The 18187-nt window shown below is 34.6% G+C and overlaps 1 protein-coding gene across 3 annotated transcripts in view; it reads left to right on the top strand.

Annotated features, from left to right (window-relative positions):
• The window catches only part of PCCA (propionyl-CoA carboxylase subunit alpha), a 492766-nt gene that overhangs the window by 115391 nt on the left and 359188 nt on the right, over nt 1-18187 (top strand). For 2 of the 3 annotated variants that reach the window (XM_072622036.1, XM_072622037.1), the window contains exon 7: nt 12267-12398. In XM_072622036.1, the coding sequence (XP_072478137.1) occupies nt 12267-12398 (132 nt within the window). Of the gene's footprint in view, nt 1-1508; nt 1530-12266; nt 12399-18187 lie in introns of those variants that run through there. The other variant, XM_072622038.1, reaches the window with a different exon arrangement.

Raw genomic sequence — 18187 nt, 5'->3', positions numbered from 1 at the left:
TTTTTTGTTGTATGTTGTATGGTTTTTTTTTTTAATTAAAAAATATTATATCTTATTGGGTTAGGTGACTCCAAGACTGTATACTTTTGTTATCTGCTGGAACATATGTAAAGATATTTTTCTTTTCATTTCATTTCAGGTGGTATAGTATATTTTGGACCTTGTACTTGAAGCTTTTGACTCTGAATAAAATTTGGTAGTATTAAAATTCAGTTTTCCTATTTCACAGCTAAATTCCTTTTGATAGAATGAGAAAAGTGAAAAATCGAGTCAGGGTTGTGGATTGTTAGTGTTGGAGTGGTTATGGGAAGATAGACACACTAACATGGAACTATGAATCAATATGACCATTTCTGAAAGTAATTTAGAATTGAACAATAAAGTGACCAAAATGTGTATACTTTTGAATTAGAGATTCTGTTACTAGGCTTATACTTTCGGGAAAACATTTCTAAAACAAAAGTTCCCTTAAACACCAAAATATTTATAACAGCACTTTTTTCCATAGTAAAGAATTGGAAACAAAATAGATGCCCGTTAATTGGAGAAAGGCTAAACAAATTGTGGTACATGAATATAATGCAGTATTATTGGTCTATAAGAAATGACAAATGTTATGAATGAAGAGAACCATTGAAAGATTTACATGAATTGTTGTAGAATGAAGTAAGCAGATTCAGGAAAGCAATATATATGATGACTATGACAATGTAAATGCAAAGAAAACCCTAAAAATCCCAAAACAAAAGTGAGTGTTGCAAATGATAAATAAACAGGGCTCAAGAGAAGAGATATGAGAAGACATCTGTGCCCTACACTTTTGCTAGACATGAAGTGTGTTTTACATATTTTCAGACTTCTTCTATGTATTAGTCATTGATACTGATTTTTTCTTTTTTTTTTTTTTGGTATCTTTAAAAAATATAAAAGATACCATTTCTTCTATTGTATGATGCTCTGGAATGGCAAAAGCAAATGTTGGGGGCGGGGCAGTTATGGTGATGTAAAAAAACAAAAGACATCAATAAAACCTTATTTAAAAACCTGTCAGTATTGTTGTAAAATAACATTTTTTTAGCCAGGTAGATAACAATCATCTATTGAGGGCTTACTTTGTGTCAGGCACTCTTGCTGATAAGAATTGAGGAAGGAGCTATATGGTACAGAAGGAAACAATACAGCTCAACTCTCCCTTACCCCTGAGCAATAACCCTATTACCTGCCTCTCCTCTGCTTTAGAAAAAGGGTGGTAAGATGTTTATAGAAAACAAACTCCTTGAGACAGTAAAGTAAATAAAAATTAAGACTTCTCTTATCCTTCTCTCCTCAGGAAAAGGCCTCAGACTTGGCTGTGAATTAAAGAAAAGGCCTTTCACTCTTCTTTTTTCTTTTCTAAGGAAAGAAAAGGCTTTAGTTAAGGTCAGTCCTAGAAGGAAGAGGGGAACCTTGGTATTCTGGGTGAAGGAACTGACATAGGCTGAAGGAAGAGTTCCTAACAATCTGAACCTGAAGGAGAGAGACAGTATGAGGTAAGGAAAAAGCCTAGGAGCAAAGGAGTTGACTAATTTTGGCTGATCCCCAAAGTAGGGGTGACATAGAATTAAGTTCCAGAGGCCTCAGCACTAAAAATAGATAAACAAAGAAATTATAGGATTTTTATGATGCCAAGGATGCCCAAACCACAGAAAACAATAACTCAAAATTTTTCATAAGATTAGCTCTAGGGATACGAAGAAAGGGAAAAAAAAACCAAACCCTATCCTCAAGAAGTTCACATAATAACAAGGGGAAGCAACATATAGACAACTTTGTATATACAGGGTACATGTAAGGTAAACTAACTTATCACAGGTAGAAGGCACTTGCATTAAGGGATGCTAGAAAAAGGCTTCTTGCTTAAATTGGAATTTGAGCTGAGATTTTGAGAATTTGAGCTAAAGGAAGAAACCTGTGATGCTGTGGAGAGAAGATGAAGTAGGAGAGCATTCCAGGCATTGAGGACAGCCATTGAAAATATGTAGAATTGGGAGATGGTAGTATTTTGTTCAAGGAACATAAAGGAGGTTAGTGTCATTGGATTGTCAAGTATGGGGAAGGGGGCAGGGCAGAGTGGGGGAGAGTATATGTGAGTATGATAAAAGAAGACTAAAAGGGTAATGCTTGATCCTGGAGGTAATAGGGGACCAGTAGAGTTTATTAAGTAGAGGACTTTCCTGGTCATTCCTTTTTTTCAGGAACAGCAATTTGATAGCTTGAGTGGAAGATGAAGCTTCACTGAGGTAATTGAGGCAGAGAGACCAACCACAGGCTATTGCAGTAGTCTAGATTATAGATGATAAGGGCAAAAGGGATATATACCAGAGATGTTAGGAAGGTAGAATTGACAGGCTTTGGCAAGAAATTGAATATATATGTCAGTGAAGGAGAGTGAAGAATTAAGAATACCATCTAGGTTGCAGATCTGGGCTATTGGGTGGATGGTGGTGTCCTTTGACAGCAGTTGGAAAGTTTAGAACAGGGGAAGATTTGAGGATGAGTGAGTGATAAAAATAATGAGTCCAATTTTGGATGTGTTGAATTTAAGGTGTCAAGAGGAGAGAGCCCCTTGAAGGTAAGAAGTAAGGTAGGAAACCAGTGGGTTAGAGATGCACACAGGGAGAAGATACAGAAAAGGAGTGGTCAGAGAAGGATTAGAGCAGTTTCTTGAACATTTGGAAGAGTGTGATCCAGATAATGATTTTGAGTGTTGCAGAATTTAAACTCTCAGATTCAAGTAGTATTTTAAGTTTATTAATTTACTTCATTATGAGAATTCAGGTTACTTATGTGTATAAAAAATGGAAACTTATTGATTAAGAAGATTTTGCTCCAAGGAAAGAATTTTATTGTGTGTATGGTCACAATAGCTGAATGAAGGGGAACTGAAGAGCTCAATTTCCTCACAGGAACTCTACTAAGATAAAAGAAAAGAGTACCAAACCAAATGAGAATTATGAAAGAATTAGAGAAACTACAGGAATTAACCTTTTAGCCTAGGTTGGCTAAGGACAACAACCACAAATCTGCAGGCAACTAAAGAGACCTGCAAAGCATTTGGAGAGAAATAAAGTGTTGGGAGACCTCTCACCTCCTTCAAAATACCAGAATAAGTCAAATGAAAAAGGAAGTACAGAAAATCAGTGAAGAAAAGAACTCCTTAAAAAAAAAACCAGAATTGACCAACTAGAAAAAAGAAGCATAAAAGCTTACTGAAGAAAATGATTCCTTAAAAATTAGAATTGAACAAATGAAAGCTAATGACATTATTAGGTATTATGCAAACAAAAAAGTCAAAAGAATGAAAAAATAGAAGAAAATGTGAATTATTTCATTCACACTTGACACCCAAATTGAAAAATATATTGAGGAGAGGTAATTTAAGATTTATTGCACTACCTGAAAGCTGTGATCAGAGAAAGAGCCTAGAAATCATATTTTAAGACATCATCTAAGAACACTGTCCTGATATCTTTGATTGAGAGGATTCAACAGAAATTGAAAGAATGTACCAATCACTTCTTGAAAGAAATCCCAAAATGAAAACACCCAGAAATATTATAGCCAAATGCCACAGCTCTCAGGTCAAGGAGAAAACATTGCAAATAGACTTCAAATATTGTGGAACCACAGTCAGAATCACGCAGATTTAGCAGCTTTCACATTGGAGGGATGAAGGGCTGTTAAATATGATCTGGAAGGCAAAGGAGGTAGGAGTATATCCAAGAACAACCTTCCCAGCAAAATTGGGTATAATCCATCAGAGTGTGAAAATCAAACATTGATCCTGTATTTTATATTCAATTACATTCTGTAATTGATTCTATTCTGTAATCATAGTCTCTATTTTACATGACAACACTAAGTCTTTTCTTTATCTCTGAGTGAAGAAGCTCATGAGTTCACAAGTTCAGTCTTCTCTCAAGATAGATATCAAAGTTTGATCTTCCTGTTGATCACTTTTAATTTTAATAAACTGAGCTAAATTTAATGGTTTAATATTCTCATAATTTTTAATTCTAAAGGAATTGTTATCTTACTACCAAGAAACTCTGTGACATCTGTTTGCTATCCTTCAGAGCACATAAGCTTCCCTGGTCCCATCTCTGTTATCCTTGCCCAATTAAAAGTAGTCTTATTTCATTCCAAAGATCCAGTGAGTATAGGTGCACCATAAATGTCCTTGACATTTAGCTGGGTCCCATAAATCCAGAAAGCATTCCTCTCAGACAGAGAGGGGTTGTCTTGTTCCCATGTATGTATTATGTATTAATGTAACCAATCATAATTCCTCACCCCTATGATGCTGCCAGCCTTTTAACCAATTGAATTATTCCTTCTCCTGTTCTGTTCTTTGTTTTATGATTTTAAAAGGGATCAGTGTCTTCAATTCTAAGTCTTTATTACTTTATTACCAGGTTTGTATCTTGCTAATAAAATCTTATATTGCTTGGAGAAAATGTGCCTCAGTCTACTTTTGTGGAAATTTCACTTGTGGCAAGGGGGGGGATGAATATTTAATGAAATAGAGGACTTTTAAGCATTCCTGATGAAAAGACTTGAGCTGAATAGAAAATCTGACATTTAAATGGAAGGTTCAAGAGAAATATAAAAAAGTTAACTTGAAAAAGTAATCATAAGGGACTCCACAAAATGTAACTTTATATTCCTCTATGAGAAGATGATATATATGTAACTCCTAAGAACTTTATCATTATTAGGGCAACTAGAAGCAGTCTGCATAGACAGAGCATGTGTGTGCAACAGTTATAGGGATGATCTCTTCCTCCACCATTTCTCCAGTGATGGAGTGAGAAAGAGAAAAGCCCTGGGGGAAGAGAGAGATAGAATGAGTAGAATTTTCTCATAGAAAAGAGATGCCCAAGGAAGGAGGGGCAGTGGGCAATACTTGAATTTTATCCTCATTGAAATTGGTTCAAAGAATGAAGAATATTATATACACACTCAGTTTGGCATTAGGATTCTGTTACCTAATAGAGAAACAGGAAGGAGAAAGGATAAGAGATATGGGGAGGGGGATGATAAAAAGGAGGGCAAGTTAAGGGAGTTAAATAAAAGCAAGATTGACCTTTGGGGAGTGACAGGATAAAAAGAGAGAGGGGTGAGGAGAGAGAGAAAGAGAGAGAGAATGGAGAAAATAATATGGAGGGAAATATACAATTATCATAACTGTGAATGTGAATGGATGAACTCACCCATAAAATGGAAGTGGGATAGCCAAATGGATTAGAAACCAGAACCCAACAATAGTTGTTTGCAAGAGATTGTATTTGAAACAGACACGCAGAGTTAATTATAAAAGACTGAAGCAGAATCTGTTGTGCTTCACCAGAAGTAAAAAAGGCAGGGATGGTAATTATAATCTCAGACAAAGTAAAGCAAAAATAAATCTAATCAAAAGAGATAATCACAGAAATCACATTTTGCTAAAAGTTACCATAAATGAAGTTATTTCAAAAAAAATTTAAGAGCAAATTTCTCAGATAAAGGTCTCTTTTAAAAATATATATATATGGAGAAGTGAGTAAATTTATAAAAAATAAGAGCCATTCCCACTTGATAAATGGTCAAAGGATATGAACAGGCAGTTTTCAGAAGAAGAGATCAAAGCTGTCTATAATTATGAAAAAATGCTTTAGATTGCTATTAATCAGAGAAATGCAAATTAAAACAAATCTGAGGTTTGTTTACACCTGTCAGAAATGACAAATGTCTGAGGGGAAGAGGGGAAAACAGTTACACAAATGAATTGTTGATGAAGCAGTGAACTGGTCTAATAATTCTGGAAAACTTTGGAACTATGCCCAAAGGGCTATAATACTGTGCCTACCCTTTGACTAGAAATACCACTGCTAGGTCTGTATCCCTATATGTCCAAAAATATTTATAGCTGTGTGTTTTGTTTAGTTTGTTTGTTTTTTGGTGTTGGCAAAGGATTGGAAATCAAGGGGAAGCTCACCAGTTGGGGAATGGCTGAACAAGCTGTGACATGTAACTGTGTAGATCTACTGTTGTAGCATAAGAAACAATGAGGGGGGTGGTTTCAGATGAAAATATGACAAGACCTATATGAACCCATGCAAAAAAGCCCCAAACCCAGCAACAACCAGTAAAAAGAACTAGGAGATCATTGTGCACAATGACAGCAACATTGTAATGATTATCAACTGTGAAAGACCTTGGCTACTCTAATCAATAAATACATTTATCTAAGAAGGTTCCAAAGGTTTCATGATGAAACAATGCTGTCCTCCTCCAGAGAGAGAACTGGTGAATTCAAATGCAAATTGAAATATTATTTTCTTGCTTTAGGGTTTTTTGGGATGACTTTCTTGGGGACAGTATAGCTAATATGGCACCATGTTTTGCATTTCACATGCATAATTGGCATCCTGCCTAATTTTTCAGTGGGTGGGGGAAGTGTGGAAGGGATGGAGGGAGAGGATTTGGAAATGAAAATTTTAAAAAGAAAAATTGCTAAAAATAAATAATAAAGTGTCATAAAAATAAAAGAAAACAAAAATAGATGGAGAAAATTTTACTGCAGATTTAACTTAAAAGTATAGGGGACACGTTTTTGTGGAGAGGGGATGTTAAACATTTACCACATACATTTGTCCTCAGGGCATTTAGTCACTTGTGAAGTTCTTTGCCTTCATTTGGAATAAGTAGCTGACTCTTTCTAGGGGCTCTGAAAATTTGCAGCCTCTGAAATGTATGTTCTAAAAATAATTTCAAAAATTTGCCCACCTCCCCTTCTCCCCTAGAAGATGTTACATGTCTTGTACCAGAAGATAAAGGTGAGTTTGGGACTTTTATATATCACTGTACACAAGAGACCCCAATGTATAGGAGAGCCAATGGTTAAGGACCCCATGCAGTATACATCATAACCAAACTGGGATCTGCCAGACCATTCACCTGCAGAAGAGCTATTGGAGCCAGGCTCTGAGAAAAAAATCCTAATCTAGAGTGTCAAGACAGAAATATGAATTAATAGAAGACAATTATGATAAATAAATTGCCTTGCAACGGTAAACCAGTAGTCTAGAGAAGTGTTAAACTTAAATATAAATGTTATCATCCCTAAACTGTTTATATGGGTCCTTGTGGCTGCATCTTGACTTAGAAAACCACATATTAACATTATGCTATATTTTTTAAATTTTGTTAAGTATTTCCCAATTATATTTTACCTGGACTAGGTCTCTACTCCTCTCCCCCATGGGAGGAGGGAGGCATGTTTGACATCTCTGGTCTAGAGGAATAAAGGTGAAACACATACCATTGTCAAAGAGGTGATGAATTTAAAATGCAGAAAGAATTATACATTTTTGGTCTTGGCTAGTGTTTCAAATTATTTTTTATACCTTGTAATTTTCGATGCATTAATTTTTATTTATTTTCATTTAATTTAGTTTTACTTTTAATTCTGAATTCTCTTCCTTCCTCCTCCCCCTTCACCATCTATTTAGAAGGCAAAAAAAAAAAAAAAAAGCAAAGCCCATTACAAATTGTCACATTGCATTTTGTTTGCTGGACTACACATACTGTGATGGAGTTTCTTTGTTTCTAACACTTCCCTTTTATTTTTCATCCATTCTTTTACACTTCTACCAGATAGACTACAGGAATTACTTTGCTTTCATTGATAGCCTTTGACTTCCTTAGGTGCATCAGTGTTCCTTTTGTCTTCTTCCTCTCCTCCTCATTTTTTATGCTTTGCATTCTTTAATTTAGTTCCATCAGAAAACAATTGATTCATCTGTTGGAAAGGTTTTATGAAATTTAGATCATGATGTTTCCAGCCTGGCACTCTCCCATCATTTGTATTTGATTTCTACTTTTACCTTTATCTCCTTGTGTGCCTTTTAGGAAAGAAATTTTTAATGGCCCCTGATTTTCTTTTTTCATTATCCTTGTTTGCTCTTGTTTTTTTGTTGTCCGAGATATCTGAGAAACAAATATTTCCTTCAGGTCTGGTTTCCTTTCTTGGGGCTGTTCAGATGCTTTTTAATTGAAAAAAAATTAAACTTTTTTTTTTTGAAAGATGGATCACTTCATATTGAAGCTTGAGCACCTTTTCTCTTAACATTATCCTGGGGTAGCTGGTGGAATAGTGACTAGACTACTGGTCCTGAAGTCAGACACTTCATAACTATATAATCCTGGGCAAGTTACTTTGCCCTACTTACCTCAGTTTCCTCATCTGTAATATGAACTAGAGAAAGAAATGGCAAATTACTTAGCTGTCTTTGCCAATCAAACTCCAAGTCAGCTCATGAAGAGTTAGATATGACTGGACATGACACTTCATCCTCAGATGAAGTTATAGGTTCATTACAAAACCTATTAGAATTAGAATTCTTGGAAGAGATGAAACAAGAAATTAAAAATATTATTATAAATAAAATGAGAATCCTAGAGGAAAGAATTGAAAGTTGAACAATGCTTTGTACGAGAGCTGCAAAATCTTACCTATTTAATGGTTTCTTTAAAGATTCGAATGGACCAAATAGAAACCACTGACTCCATGTGACAAGGAGAAATACAAGAATAGAATGGAGAAACTGAAAAAAGACATACACTATTTCCTTTCTGAAACAACTGACTTAGAAAACAGGACAGTAAGAGATAATTATAAAATAATCAAATTGTCAGAAAACCATGGTTATATAAAAAGTCTGGATACCATATTTCAGGAAATTATAAATGAATACCGCCTAGGCCTATTAAAATCAGAGCTCAGTGTGAAAATAGAAAATAAAAATAATTTACCCAGTCAATTCCTGAGAGAAACCCTAAAACAAAAACTGTTAAAAAAAAATCATTGCCAAAATCTAGAGCTTGCAAGTAAAAAAAAAACAGTGTTACAAGTGATGAGGTTTAGGAGTGCTGGGGACCCCAAAATGCCAACACACTGGGTCCTGCTTGAATGAATTTGAGTCAAGCCTTCTTAAAGCCAAAGAAAACAAAGTTTATTAAAGATTCGCCCTTACTGGATTGACTTGTTAAGGAGCCTAAGCATTTGTAATACTTGTATTCACAAGTGGGCCAGATAGAATCCCAGCTAGATGGAGTCTGAGCTGGATCTCCCCTTCATGGAGGCGAGATGGAACTTAAATACAGAAAAGACTGTAGGAGGGATTTGGGGGTGGTCTGGTAGTCTAGGGTAATGGGAGGAGGGGTTTAGGGAAGGTCTTGAGAAGTCCAAGGAGGGGATGACTGGTCAAGGGTTGGAAACAGCTGGAGGCAATCAGGAAATATCAGATAATGGAGGGCATGGGTAGGAAGCAGGTGGGGCAATCCAGGTCTTGATAGGGGTGGTATCAGAATGACTGGTACCATGGGGTGAATACAGATAGACTCTAGGGAGGATCTTGATGGGAGTGGTAGCAACCTGGGGAATGGGGTTTTGATGGGATCAAGGGTGGGGAGTGCAACAGAGACCTGAGCGCAGAGATAATGAAAAGCACATGGGCTTCCTGAGACTGCCATAGCAAATGGAAAGATGAGATTTGAGTAAGAAACACCAGATTAAGTGGGAAGATTCAAGGGCAGCTCAAGGAGGCTCCCAGAGTCTGAACTCCATCAATAAATAGGCCAAAAGACAGATTTCATGTACCAATTAACATCACCAACATCTCGTATTGCTTAGCTAGTTATATAAAGGAGAAGGGAGCTTCAAAAATGATACTTAAAAAAGCAAAAGGTTCTAAACAAGAATAAGTTACTATTTTTTGGAGGTGGCAATTAAACTTTAATAAAATAGAGGGTGTCTTATTATTCTTCATGATAGATTATTTTTTAGTTGTTTCAGTCCTGTTTGACTTAATGATCCCATTTGGGTTTTCCAGGTCAAAGATATAGTGGTTTGCCGTTTCCTTCTCCAGCTCATTTTGCAGATGAGGAAACTGAGGCAAAATTGTTGCTTGAATTGCCTACATTTACACAGCCAATAAGTGTCTGAGGCTGGATTTGAACTCAGAAAGATGAGTCTTTCTGACTCCAGGCTTAGCAGTTGCCACCTACCTGCCCTCTTCATAAGACCAAAACTAAATAGAATCTTTGAAATTTATTTGCAGGAATTAAGAGGAACCTAGATTAGAAACTACATTAGATATGTATCTTTATATATCTGTGTAAATTTAATATACATCTGTGTAGCTTTCGGGGTGGGAGGGAGGAGAAATAAAAATAAAATAAAAAGTGTACAGCAGAGAACAAAAGAAAACCTAGAAGGAAGCAAAGAAAAGCCAGGAGGCTTTGAAAACAAATGTGTAGTATTTATTACATATGTTTTCTTGAAATAGGAGTTTATTGTTTTATATTGAATCCTCTCTTGAATTCTTTTCTTTTTCACTTAAGATCTCAAAATATAACAAAACAATCAGACCCAATCATCTATAATTTTTAAATACTGTATGAGGATGAATGAAGCCACTTGTTTCTTTTTTTCCTACTAGAATGTAAATCTTTCTCCATCTTATAGTCTAATTGATTAAATGTAGGTGTGTGTGCAAATTTTTTATTCATTTAAAGCTTAAATACAAAACAGGAAAAGAAAAAAAATATTTCCATGTACATAGCAAAACTGCATCTTATAGATTTTGGAATGTTTTTTTCGTTGTTCTCCTTAATGAAATTATTGATTGTTTCTATGATTTGTTCTTTGATGCACTCATTCTTTAGAATTTTGATTATTTACTTTCAAATTAATTTTTATTCTATATTTCCATGATATTTTATGGAATGTAATTTTTATTGTATTATGATTTGAAAAGGATATACTTAATATCTCTGCTTTTCTGCATTTGGTTGTGAGGTTTTTATTTCCTAATACATGATCAGTTTTTATGTGGTGCCATGTACCTCTTAGAGAAATACATATTCTTTTCTATTATAGAAAAGCATTTCCATTCTGTCCTTATTCAGAGGTCTTTCATATTTAACTTTTCTAAAATTTTATTCATTTCTGTAGCTTCTTTCTTTTCTCTTTCTTTCTTTCTTTCTTTCCTCCTTTCCTCCTTTCCTCCTTTCCTTCCTTTCCTTCTTTCTTTCTTTCTTTCTTTCTTTCTTTCTTTCTTTCTTTCTTTCTTTCTTTCTTTCTTTCTTTCTTTCTTTCTTTCTTTCTTTCTTTCTTTCTTTCTTTCTTTCTTTCTTTCTTTCTTTCTTTCTTTCTTTCTTTCTTTCTTTCTTTCTTTCTTTCTTTCTTTCTTTCTTTCTTTCTTTCTTTCTTTCTTCTTTCTTTCTTTCTTTCTTTCTTTCTTTCTTTCTTTCTTTCTTTCTTTCTTTCTTTCTTTCTTTCTTTCTTTCTTTCTTTCTTTCTTAGATTTATCTAGTTCTGAGAGGGAAAAATTGTCCTTATTCTTGTGTGTGAGTGGGGGAGAGGGTAATGGGGCAGATAGCATGCATAAAGGAATGATTAATAGTACAAAGAAGCATGGACAGCTTTGTTATTAACAGGATAATTTTAAGTTTCAAGTTGGAATACTTTTAGGTAAATAGAGTCCTAGGCAATCAGTCAGCCAGTCAGTAAGCATTTATTGCGCTAATGAGCCCTGCAGATACAGAGGAAACTAAGAGAGGTGGAGGGAGCTGAGAGATAGTAAGCAAACAAATAAATAAATACACGTAAAATATATGCACAATGAATATTAAGCAAGGAAGGCTTCCTCTGGATGAGTGAATGTTGGCTGGTACTTGGAAGAAGGCAGGGAAGCTAGAACGCAGCTAGGCAGTGGATAGACTGTGGTTTCAAATCCTGCTGTCTAGATGCTGAATAGTTATGTGTCCTTGGGAAAGCCATTTAATCTCTGTGCCTGTTTTCTCACTCGTGAAATGAGGATAACAATAACTCCTGCATAAAAGGTTTATTATGAAGATCAAGTCACATGGAGTATGGCAAGCACTTTGCAAACCTTAGAATGCTATAAAAATGGTATTACTATTATTCCTCCATCTGACTCTGTTTTATACAAAAACTAGTTAGAAGAGCTTTAAATCTGAACGTGGATGTAGTTAACAAGGTCGTATACATTTTTAACATACTGCTGAAATAGCTGCTTTCAAAGCACATTTTGCAATATAAATAGGTTACTTAGTAAATGAGGCTTGAGTACACATCCTCATTTCCTTATAAACATGAACCCTTAGCTAACACTTAATAATACTTTTGTTGTAAAGTTAAACTTTCATTGTCTCCACAGGCAGCAGAAGGTGTGACTTTCATTGGACCTGACACACATGCTATTCAAGCTATGGGAGACAAGATTGAAAGCAAATTATTAGCTAAGAATGCAAAGGTCAACACAATTCCTGGCTTTGATGGGGTGGTCAAGGTGAGAAATAATTTTATTGTTGGTTTTCTACTGTAGCTCTGTATTACATAAACAAAATTAAATGTTTTGTTAAAGTGCAATCATTGTTTCCTCATACACTTATGTAAAAAGAAAATTTCAAGCCTTTTGAAGTAAGCCTAATATTTTCAGGAGCATTAACTGTAAAAATAAGTTACCAACTGAGATTAGCACTTAATCAGAAAGTGTTGGCTTTTATAGTACAGTAAAAAAAATTTTAAACTTAAAAATGTGTGATTAAATTTTGTTCAAGGCAGTTCAGTATTTTAAACATTTATGAAATTTATTGTGTGTATTTTTATGTGCTGTATTTCAGTATGTATAAGATTAACCTGTCTTGCCAGGGAATAGTCAGTCCCTACATAATACATATCAGTTTCCCTAGGAACTTACAGAGAATTAGGGAACTCTCAGGGATTGACTTGGCCAGGAGAAGTCAGTTAAATGAGGCAAACATCAGAGAGCAGGGACATCAAGGCAGGCCTCCTTGGTTATTGGTTATTGGTTATTGGTTAAGTTACCTTGGTTGCTGTTCAGTCTTTTCAGGTACATCTGATTCTTTGTGATCCTATTTGGGTTTTTCACGGTAAAGATACTGTCAAAGTTAAGAATATTCTGAGAGCATAAAAATGGTCAAAAGCAAAATTTGCTTGTATTCATCCTTAGTTACCTGTCATTGTTTTTTCTGTACGTTTTTCTTCAAGTTTATGTTGGTTTATCACTTCCCTTTAGTTGTTGTTCACTTGTTTTCTAGTCATGTTCAGCACTTTGTGACTCCATTTGGAGTTTTCTTGGCCAAGATACTAGAGTGCTTCGCCATCTCCTTCTCCAGCTTATTTTACAGAGGAGGAAACTGAGGCAAACAGGGTTAAGTGATTTGTCTGGGGTCACACAGCTAGTAATCTGAGGCCAGATTTGAATGGAAGAAAATGAGTCTTTCTGACTCCAATATTGGCATTCTGTGCACTAGGTGCCCTTTCCTTCCAAACCAATCTTTTTAGCTATATGATCTTTATTGTAGTACTTAAAATATCACTTCTCTTCCTATGAAATGTTTTGTACTACATTTTTTGTCCAGTTGTTGAATTTTTTCGTGCAACTGTTATACCTAGTCTCATGTAAAAATATAATGCTATCCTTATTACCACTGTTATATACTAATATTCTTTTGAATAAAGTATAACTTTTTAACACATTTGTCAAAATCATCCAATATTCTCTCACAAGTGGCACAAAGATTATTTGATTCAGTAACTCACTGGTAATATTTTGTGAGATAAAAACAGGTATATATGCTTGTCAAAGGTATTTTTATGGTCATAGAATATGCCCTTCTATAGAGGATCTAAATGGAGGAAGAACTCTCTGTAGGTGGTAAGTTCAGGTGCTTTTGTTTGTATCAATTAACAAATTTTAATATATTACATAATATATGACATAGAATTTATAACAGAATTTGTTATAATTCTAAAGGGATCTGATGATCCAAAAAGGATCTTGGGATAGATATTAAATGGAGGAAAAGTGCTTATTATTCAGACTCTTAGGCCAGTTTATTGAACTGATACATCATTGCATATATTTGTGATGTGCTCTGTAGAGAGAAAATGAATTTGGCCCAGATTAACCCTAGGAAGTCTAATGGTTTGGAGTGCTCAGAACCTGGTGTTAGGAGAGTATTAAAATTATCTTTTCTTGAATTTGATGATTATACCCTTGGATTAATTCTAGTGACAATGGAGGAAGAAACATTTGAAAGGAAATATTAACAGAATTTGTTTGGTAACTGAGTGTATGGAAGAAATGAGAGAAGTAATGAATTTACACATTCATTTGTAACAATTTTTGAGAAATTATTGAGAACAGAATAACTGATACTAGTTTGGAGACATCTTCAGTAAGGCAAAGAAGGTAGTTTCTGCACCTTGGAAAGGTGTGTCAAATGTCACACCCTTACCCCTCACAAAGTAATTGTTATTTTTTTTGGTGATAAACTTAAAACATCAAGAAATAATATTTTGATGTGTAATGAATAGAAAAAATCATGCATTCATGGTATTTGAAAAAGAACTGTAATGTATATATGATATGCAGTACATGTTATGTTACTGTTAACCAATTAATAAGAATTTTTAGGTGCCTGCTATGTTGTAGTCATTAAGCTAAGCACTTGTCCTGATTTGCGTGTGTTCACTTCAGAATGTCTTTGTGTTCTTTTCTGTGTGTTTTAAAAATATAATTTAAGTATCGTTAAGCAAAACAAACAAACCCACTGGCAACATGTGAAAATATGTCTCATTTTGCAGCTCTGGTCTTAGCATCCAAGACATCAGAACTGTGATTCATCATCTGTTCTTTGAAGTCATGACAGGTCACTGTATTAACCAGAGTTCTTTCAAAAGTTATTTTTAAAAGAAGTCTTTCAAAGTTGTTACTTCACATCATTGTAGTCGTTGTGTAAATTGTTCTCCTGTTTCCATGCACTTCACTCTGCATTATTTTGTGTAGGTCTTTTCTGGTATCTTTGAATGCATCATATTCATCATTGCTTACAACCAAATAGTATTCCATTATATGTTTAAATCGTAATTTGTTTAGTCATTCCCTAATGAATGTGCCACTCCAACTTTGTTGATGTTTTTTTTTTCCTACAAAGAAATGCTTCCAAAATTGGTCCTTTCCCTTTGATTTTGGCCTGGGTGTATATACCTACTAGTGGTAACTCTTGGATCAAAGAGTATTAAGTTTCATGACTTTTGAAATATAGCTGTGAGTTTACTCTTTTAAAAAAGATTTGAACCTAATAAACACCAAATGAAAAGGGCATTTCTGTATATATGACAAAACAGAAAAATAGTTACGCATGAGATTGTGAATCTTTTATGTACAGCTTGCTTTTCTTTTTTAATCATAATAAATTTACCAGGTAACATTAAAATCTCTCCTGCTTATTTGTCATTCTTTCTACCTTCCTGTTTTTTTTTTGTGCGTTTAAAAAGGATGGAGTAATCTCTTTTAATTTCTTAATCCTTTTTTCCCCCCAATATATCCCTAGGCCTCCTCATTCTTCCATTTCCCTTTATTTGGGTGACTTGGGGGAAATGAAAGAGTAAGAAAGAGTAAAAGAGAATAAAAATGAATACCTTTTTTTGCATTTTGGGTCCATCACCTTTCTGTCAGAAGGTAAATTATTAGCCTTCTTCATTACTGGTTTTCCAGATAGTGGTAGGTCATTGAATTGATCAGAGTACAGACAGTTCTCCCTTTAAGTATATTTGCTTTATGCAAATTCAATTTTATTAAGCATTATGCTAATGATCTTTGTTTTCTCCTATACATTGCATAGCAAATCTGTTGTAATGATGGACTTTAATTCAACTTTATATAAATAATTCTGAAAAAAATTGATATTCCAAAAAAAAAAATCTGTTAATTTTACTGCGCAGTGCTGCGCTGTGTCTTTTTGTTTTGTAGTACATAGCGTGAGACCCAGTTCTACTAGTTACCCTTTATTGCTACTTGTTTTTCTCATCATTTCCCTCACTAATTTTGAAATCTTAATACTCTGGAAGAATTTTTTTCAAACTCTAATTTTTTTGTGGTTTGATTCATATAACTCTGAATAAGCAAATACATTTATGCAGTATTGATATTTTTGTTGTGTTGTGTTGGCCTACCCGTGAACAATTGATATTTCTCCGGTGATTTAGATCTATCTTTATTTCTGTTGAGAATGTTTAGAAGTTGTGTTCATATGGTTCCAGTATGTGTACTGGTTGATAGTCTTACAAGTATTTTGGACATTCTGTTGTTATTTTGAATGGATGTTCTCTTTTATTTTTTTGTGGCATATTTTGTAGGAACTATACAAAAAAGCTGATAATTTATTGTGCATTTACTTTATATCCTACTATTTTGTTTAAGTTATTGGTTTAATTTTATTTTAGTTGAAATTTCTGTGTTCTGGGAATAAACCATAATAATATCTGAAGAGTGATAATTTTGTTTTCTTTTTGCCTTTTTTTAGTAGCATAATATTTTTCTTTTTAAAAACAGCATTTCATTTTTTCCAATTACACATAAAGACAGTTTTTTTAACATTCTCTTTTTAACACAATTTTGAGTTCCAAATTTTCTCCCTCCCTCTGCACCCTCGTCTCCCTAAAACTGTAAGCAATTTGATATAGGTTACATATGTGCAATCATATAAAATCTATTTCCATGCATAATCTTTTTTCTTCTCTTATTATTTTTCTTAATATTGTATTTATTTATTTTTAGATTTCAACATTCATTTCCACAGAATTTTAAGTTACAGTTTTTCTCCCCATCTCTCTGCTCCCCCCACTCCATAATACCTTGCATTCTGATTACCCCTTCCCTCAATGTACCCTCCCTTCTATCACACCCCACCCTTCCCTCATCCCCATCTTCTCTGTTTTCTTGTAGGGCAAGATTTTTCCTATGTCTTTTAATGAGTATAGCCTGCCCCATTCCATTTTTCCCTTTCTCCTCCCAGTATTTTCCTCCCTCACCCCTTAATTTTTATTTTATGGCTGATTCAACTCAATCTGTACTCTCTGTCTATATATCTGTGTGTGTGTGTGTGTGTGTGTGTGTGTGTGTGTGTGTGTGTGTGTGTGTGTGTGTGTATAAAATCCCTCCACCTACCCAAATACTGAGAAAAGTCTCAAGAGTTACAAATATTATCTTTCCATGTAGGAATGTAAACAGTTCAGTTTTAGAAAGTCCTTCATGATTTCTCTTTCCTGTTTACCTTTTCATGCTTCTCTTGCCTATTGTGTTTGAAAGTCAAATTTTCTCTTCAGTTCTGGTCTTTTCATCAAGAATGCTTGAAAGTCCTCTATATCATTGAAAGACCATTTTTTTCCCTGAAGTATTATACTCAGTTTTGTTGGGTAGGTGATTCTTGGTTTGAATCTCAGTTCCTTTGACTTCTGGAATATTGTATTCCAAGCTCGTCAATCCCTTAATGTAGGAGCTGCCAGATCCTGTGTTATCCTGTTTGTATTTCCACAGTACTTGAATTGTTTCTTTCTAGCTGCTTGCAATATTTTCTCCTGGAGCTGGGAACTCTGAAATTTGGCTACAATATTCCTAGGAGTTTCTCTTTTTGGGTCTCTTTCAGGAGGTGACCATGGATTCTTTCAATATTTATTTTGCTCTCTGGTTCTAGAATATCAGGGCAATTTTCCTTGATAATTTCATGGAAGATAATGTCTAGGCTCTTGTTTTGATCATGGCTTTCAGGTAGTCCCATAATTTTTAAATTGTCTCTCCTGGATCTATTTTCCAGGTCACTTGTTTTTCCAATGAGATGTTTCACATTATCTTCTATTTTTTCAAGCTTTTGGTTTTGTTTCCTAACTTCTTGTTTTATCTCATAGTCATTAGCTTCCCTGAATTTGATTCTCTCTTTTAAAGGACTATTTTGTTCAGTGAGCTTTTGAACCTTCTTTTCCATTTCACTAATTCTGCTTTTTAAAGCCTCCTTCTCAGTGGCTTTTTGGACCTCTTTTCCCAATTGAGTTAGCCTCTTTTTAAAGGTGTTATTTTCCTCAGCATTTTTTTGGTTCTCCTTTAGCAGACTGCTGACACATTTTTCAAGCTCTTCTATGGCCTGAGCCCATTTCATATTCATTTTGGAGGTACTGGAGGTAGAGGCCTTGACTTCCTCTGACAGTATGCCTTATTCTTCCTCATCCAAAAGGATGGAAAGAAACACTGTTCCCCAAGAAAGTTACCTTCTA

The sequence above is a fragment of the Notamacropus eugenii genome, chromosome 6 (genome assembly GCF_028372415.1).
Source record: "Notamacropus eugenii isolate mMacEug1 chromosome 6, mMacEug1.pri_v2, whole genome shotgun sequence".
NCBI lineage: Eukaryota > Metazoa > Chordata > Mammalia > Diprotodontia > Macropodidae > Notamacropus > Notamacropus eugenii.
The sequence above is the reverse complement of the archived record's forward strand: the minus strand, read 5'-3'. Positions and strand labels throughout refer to the sequence as shown.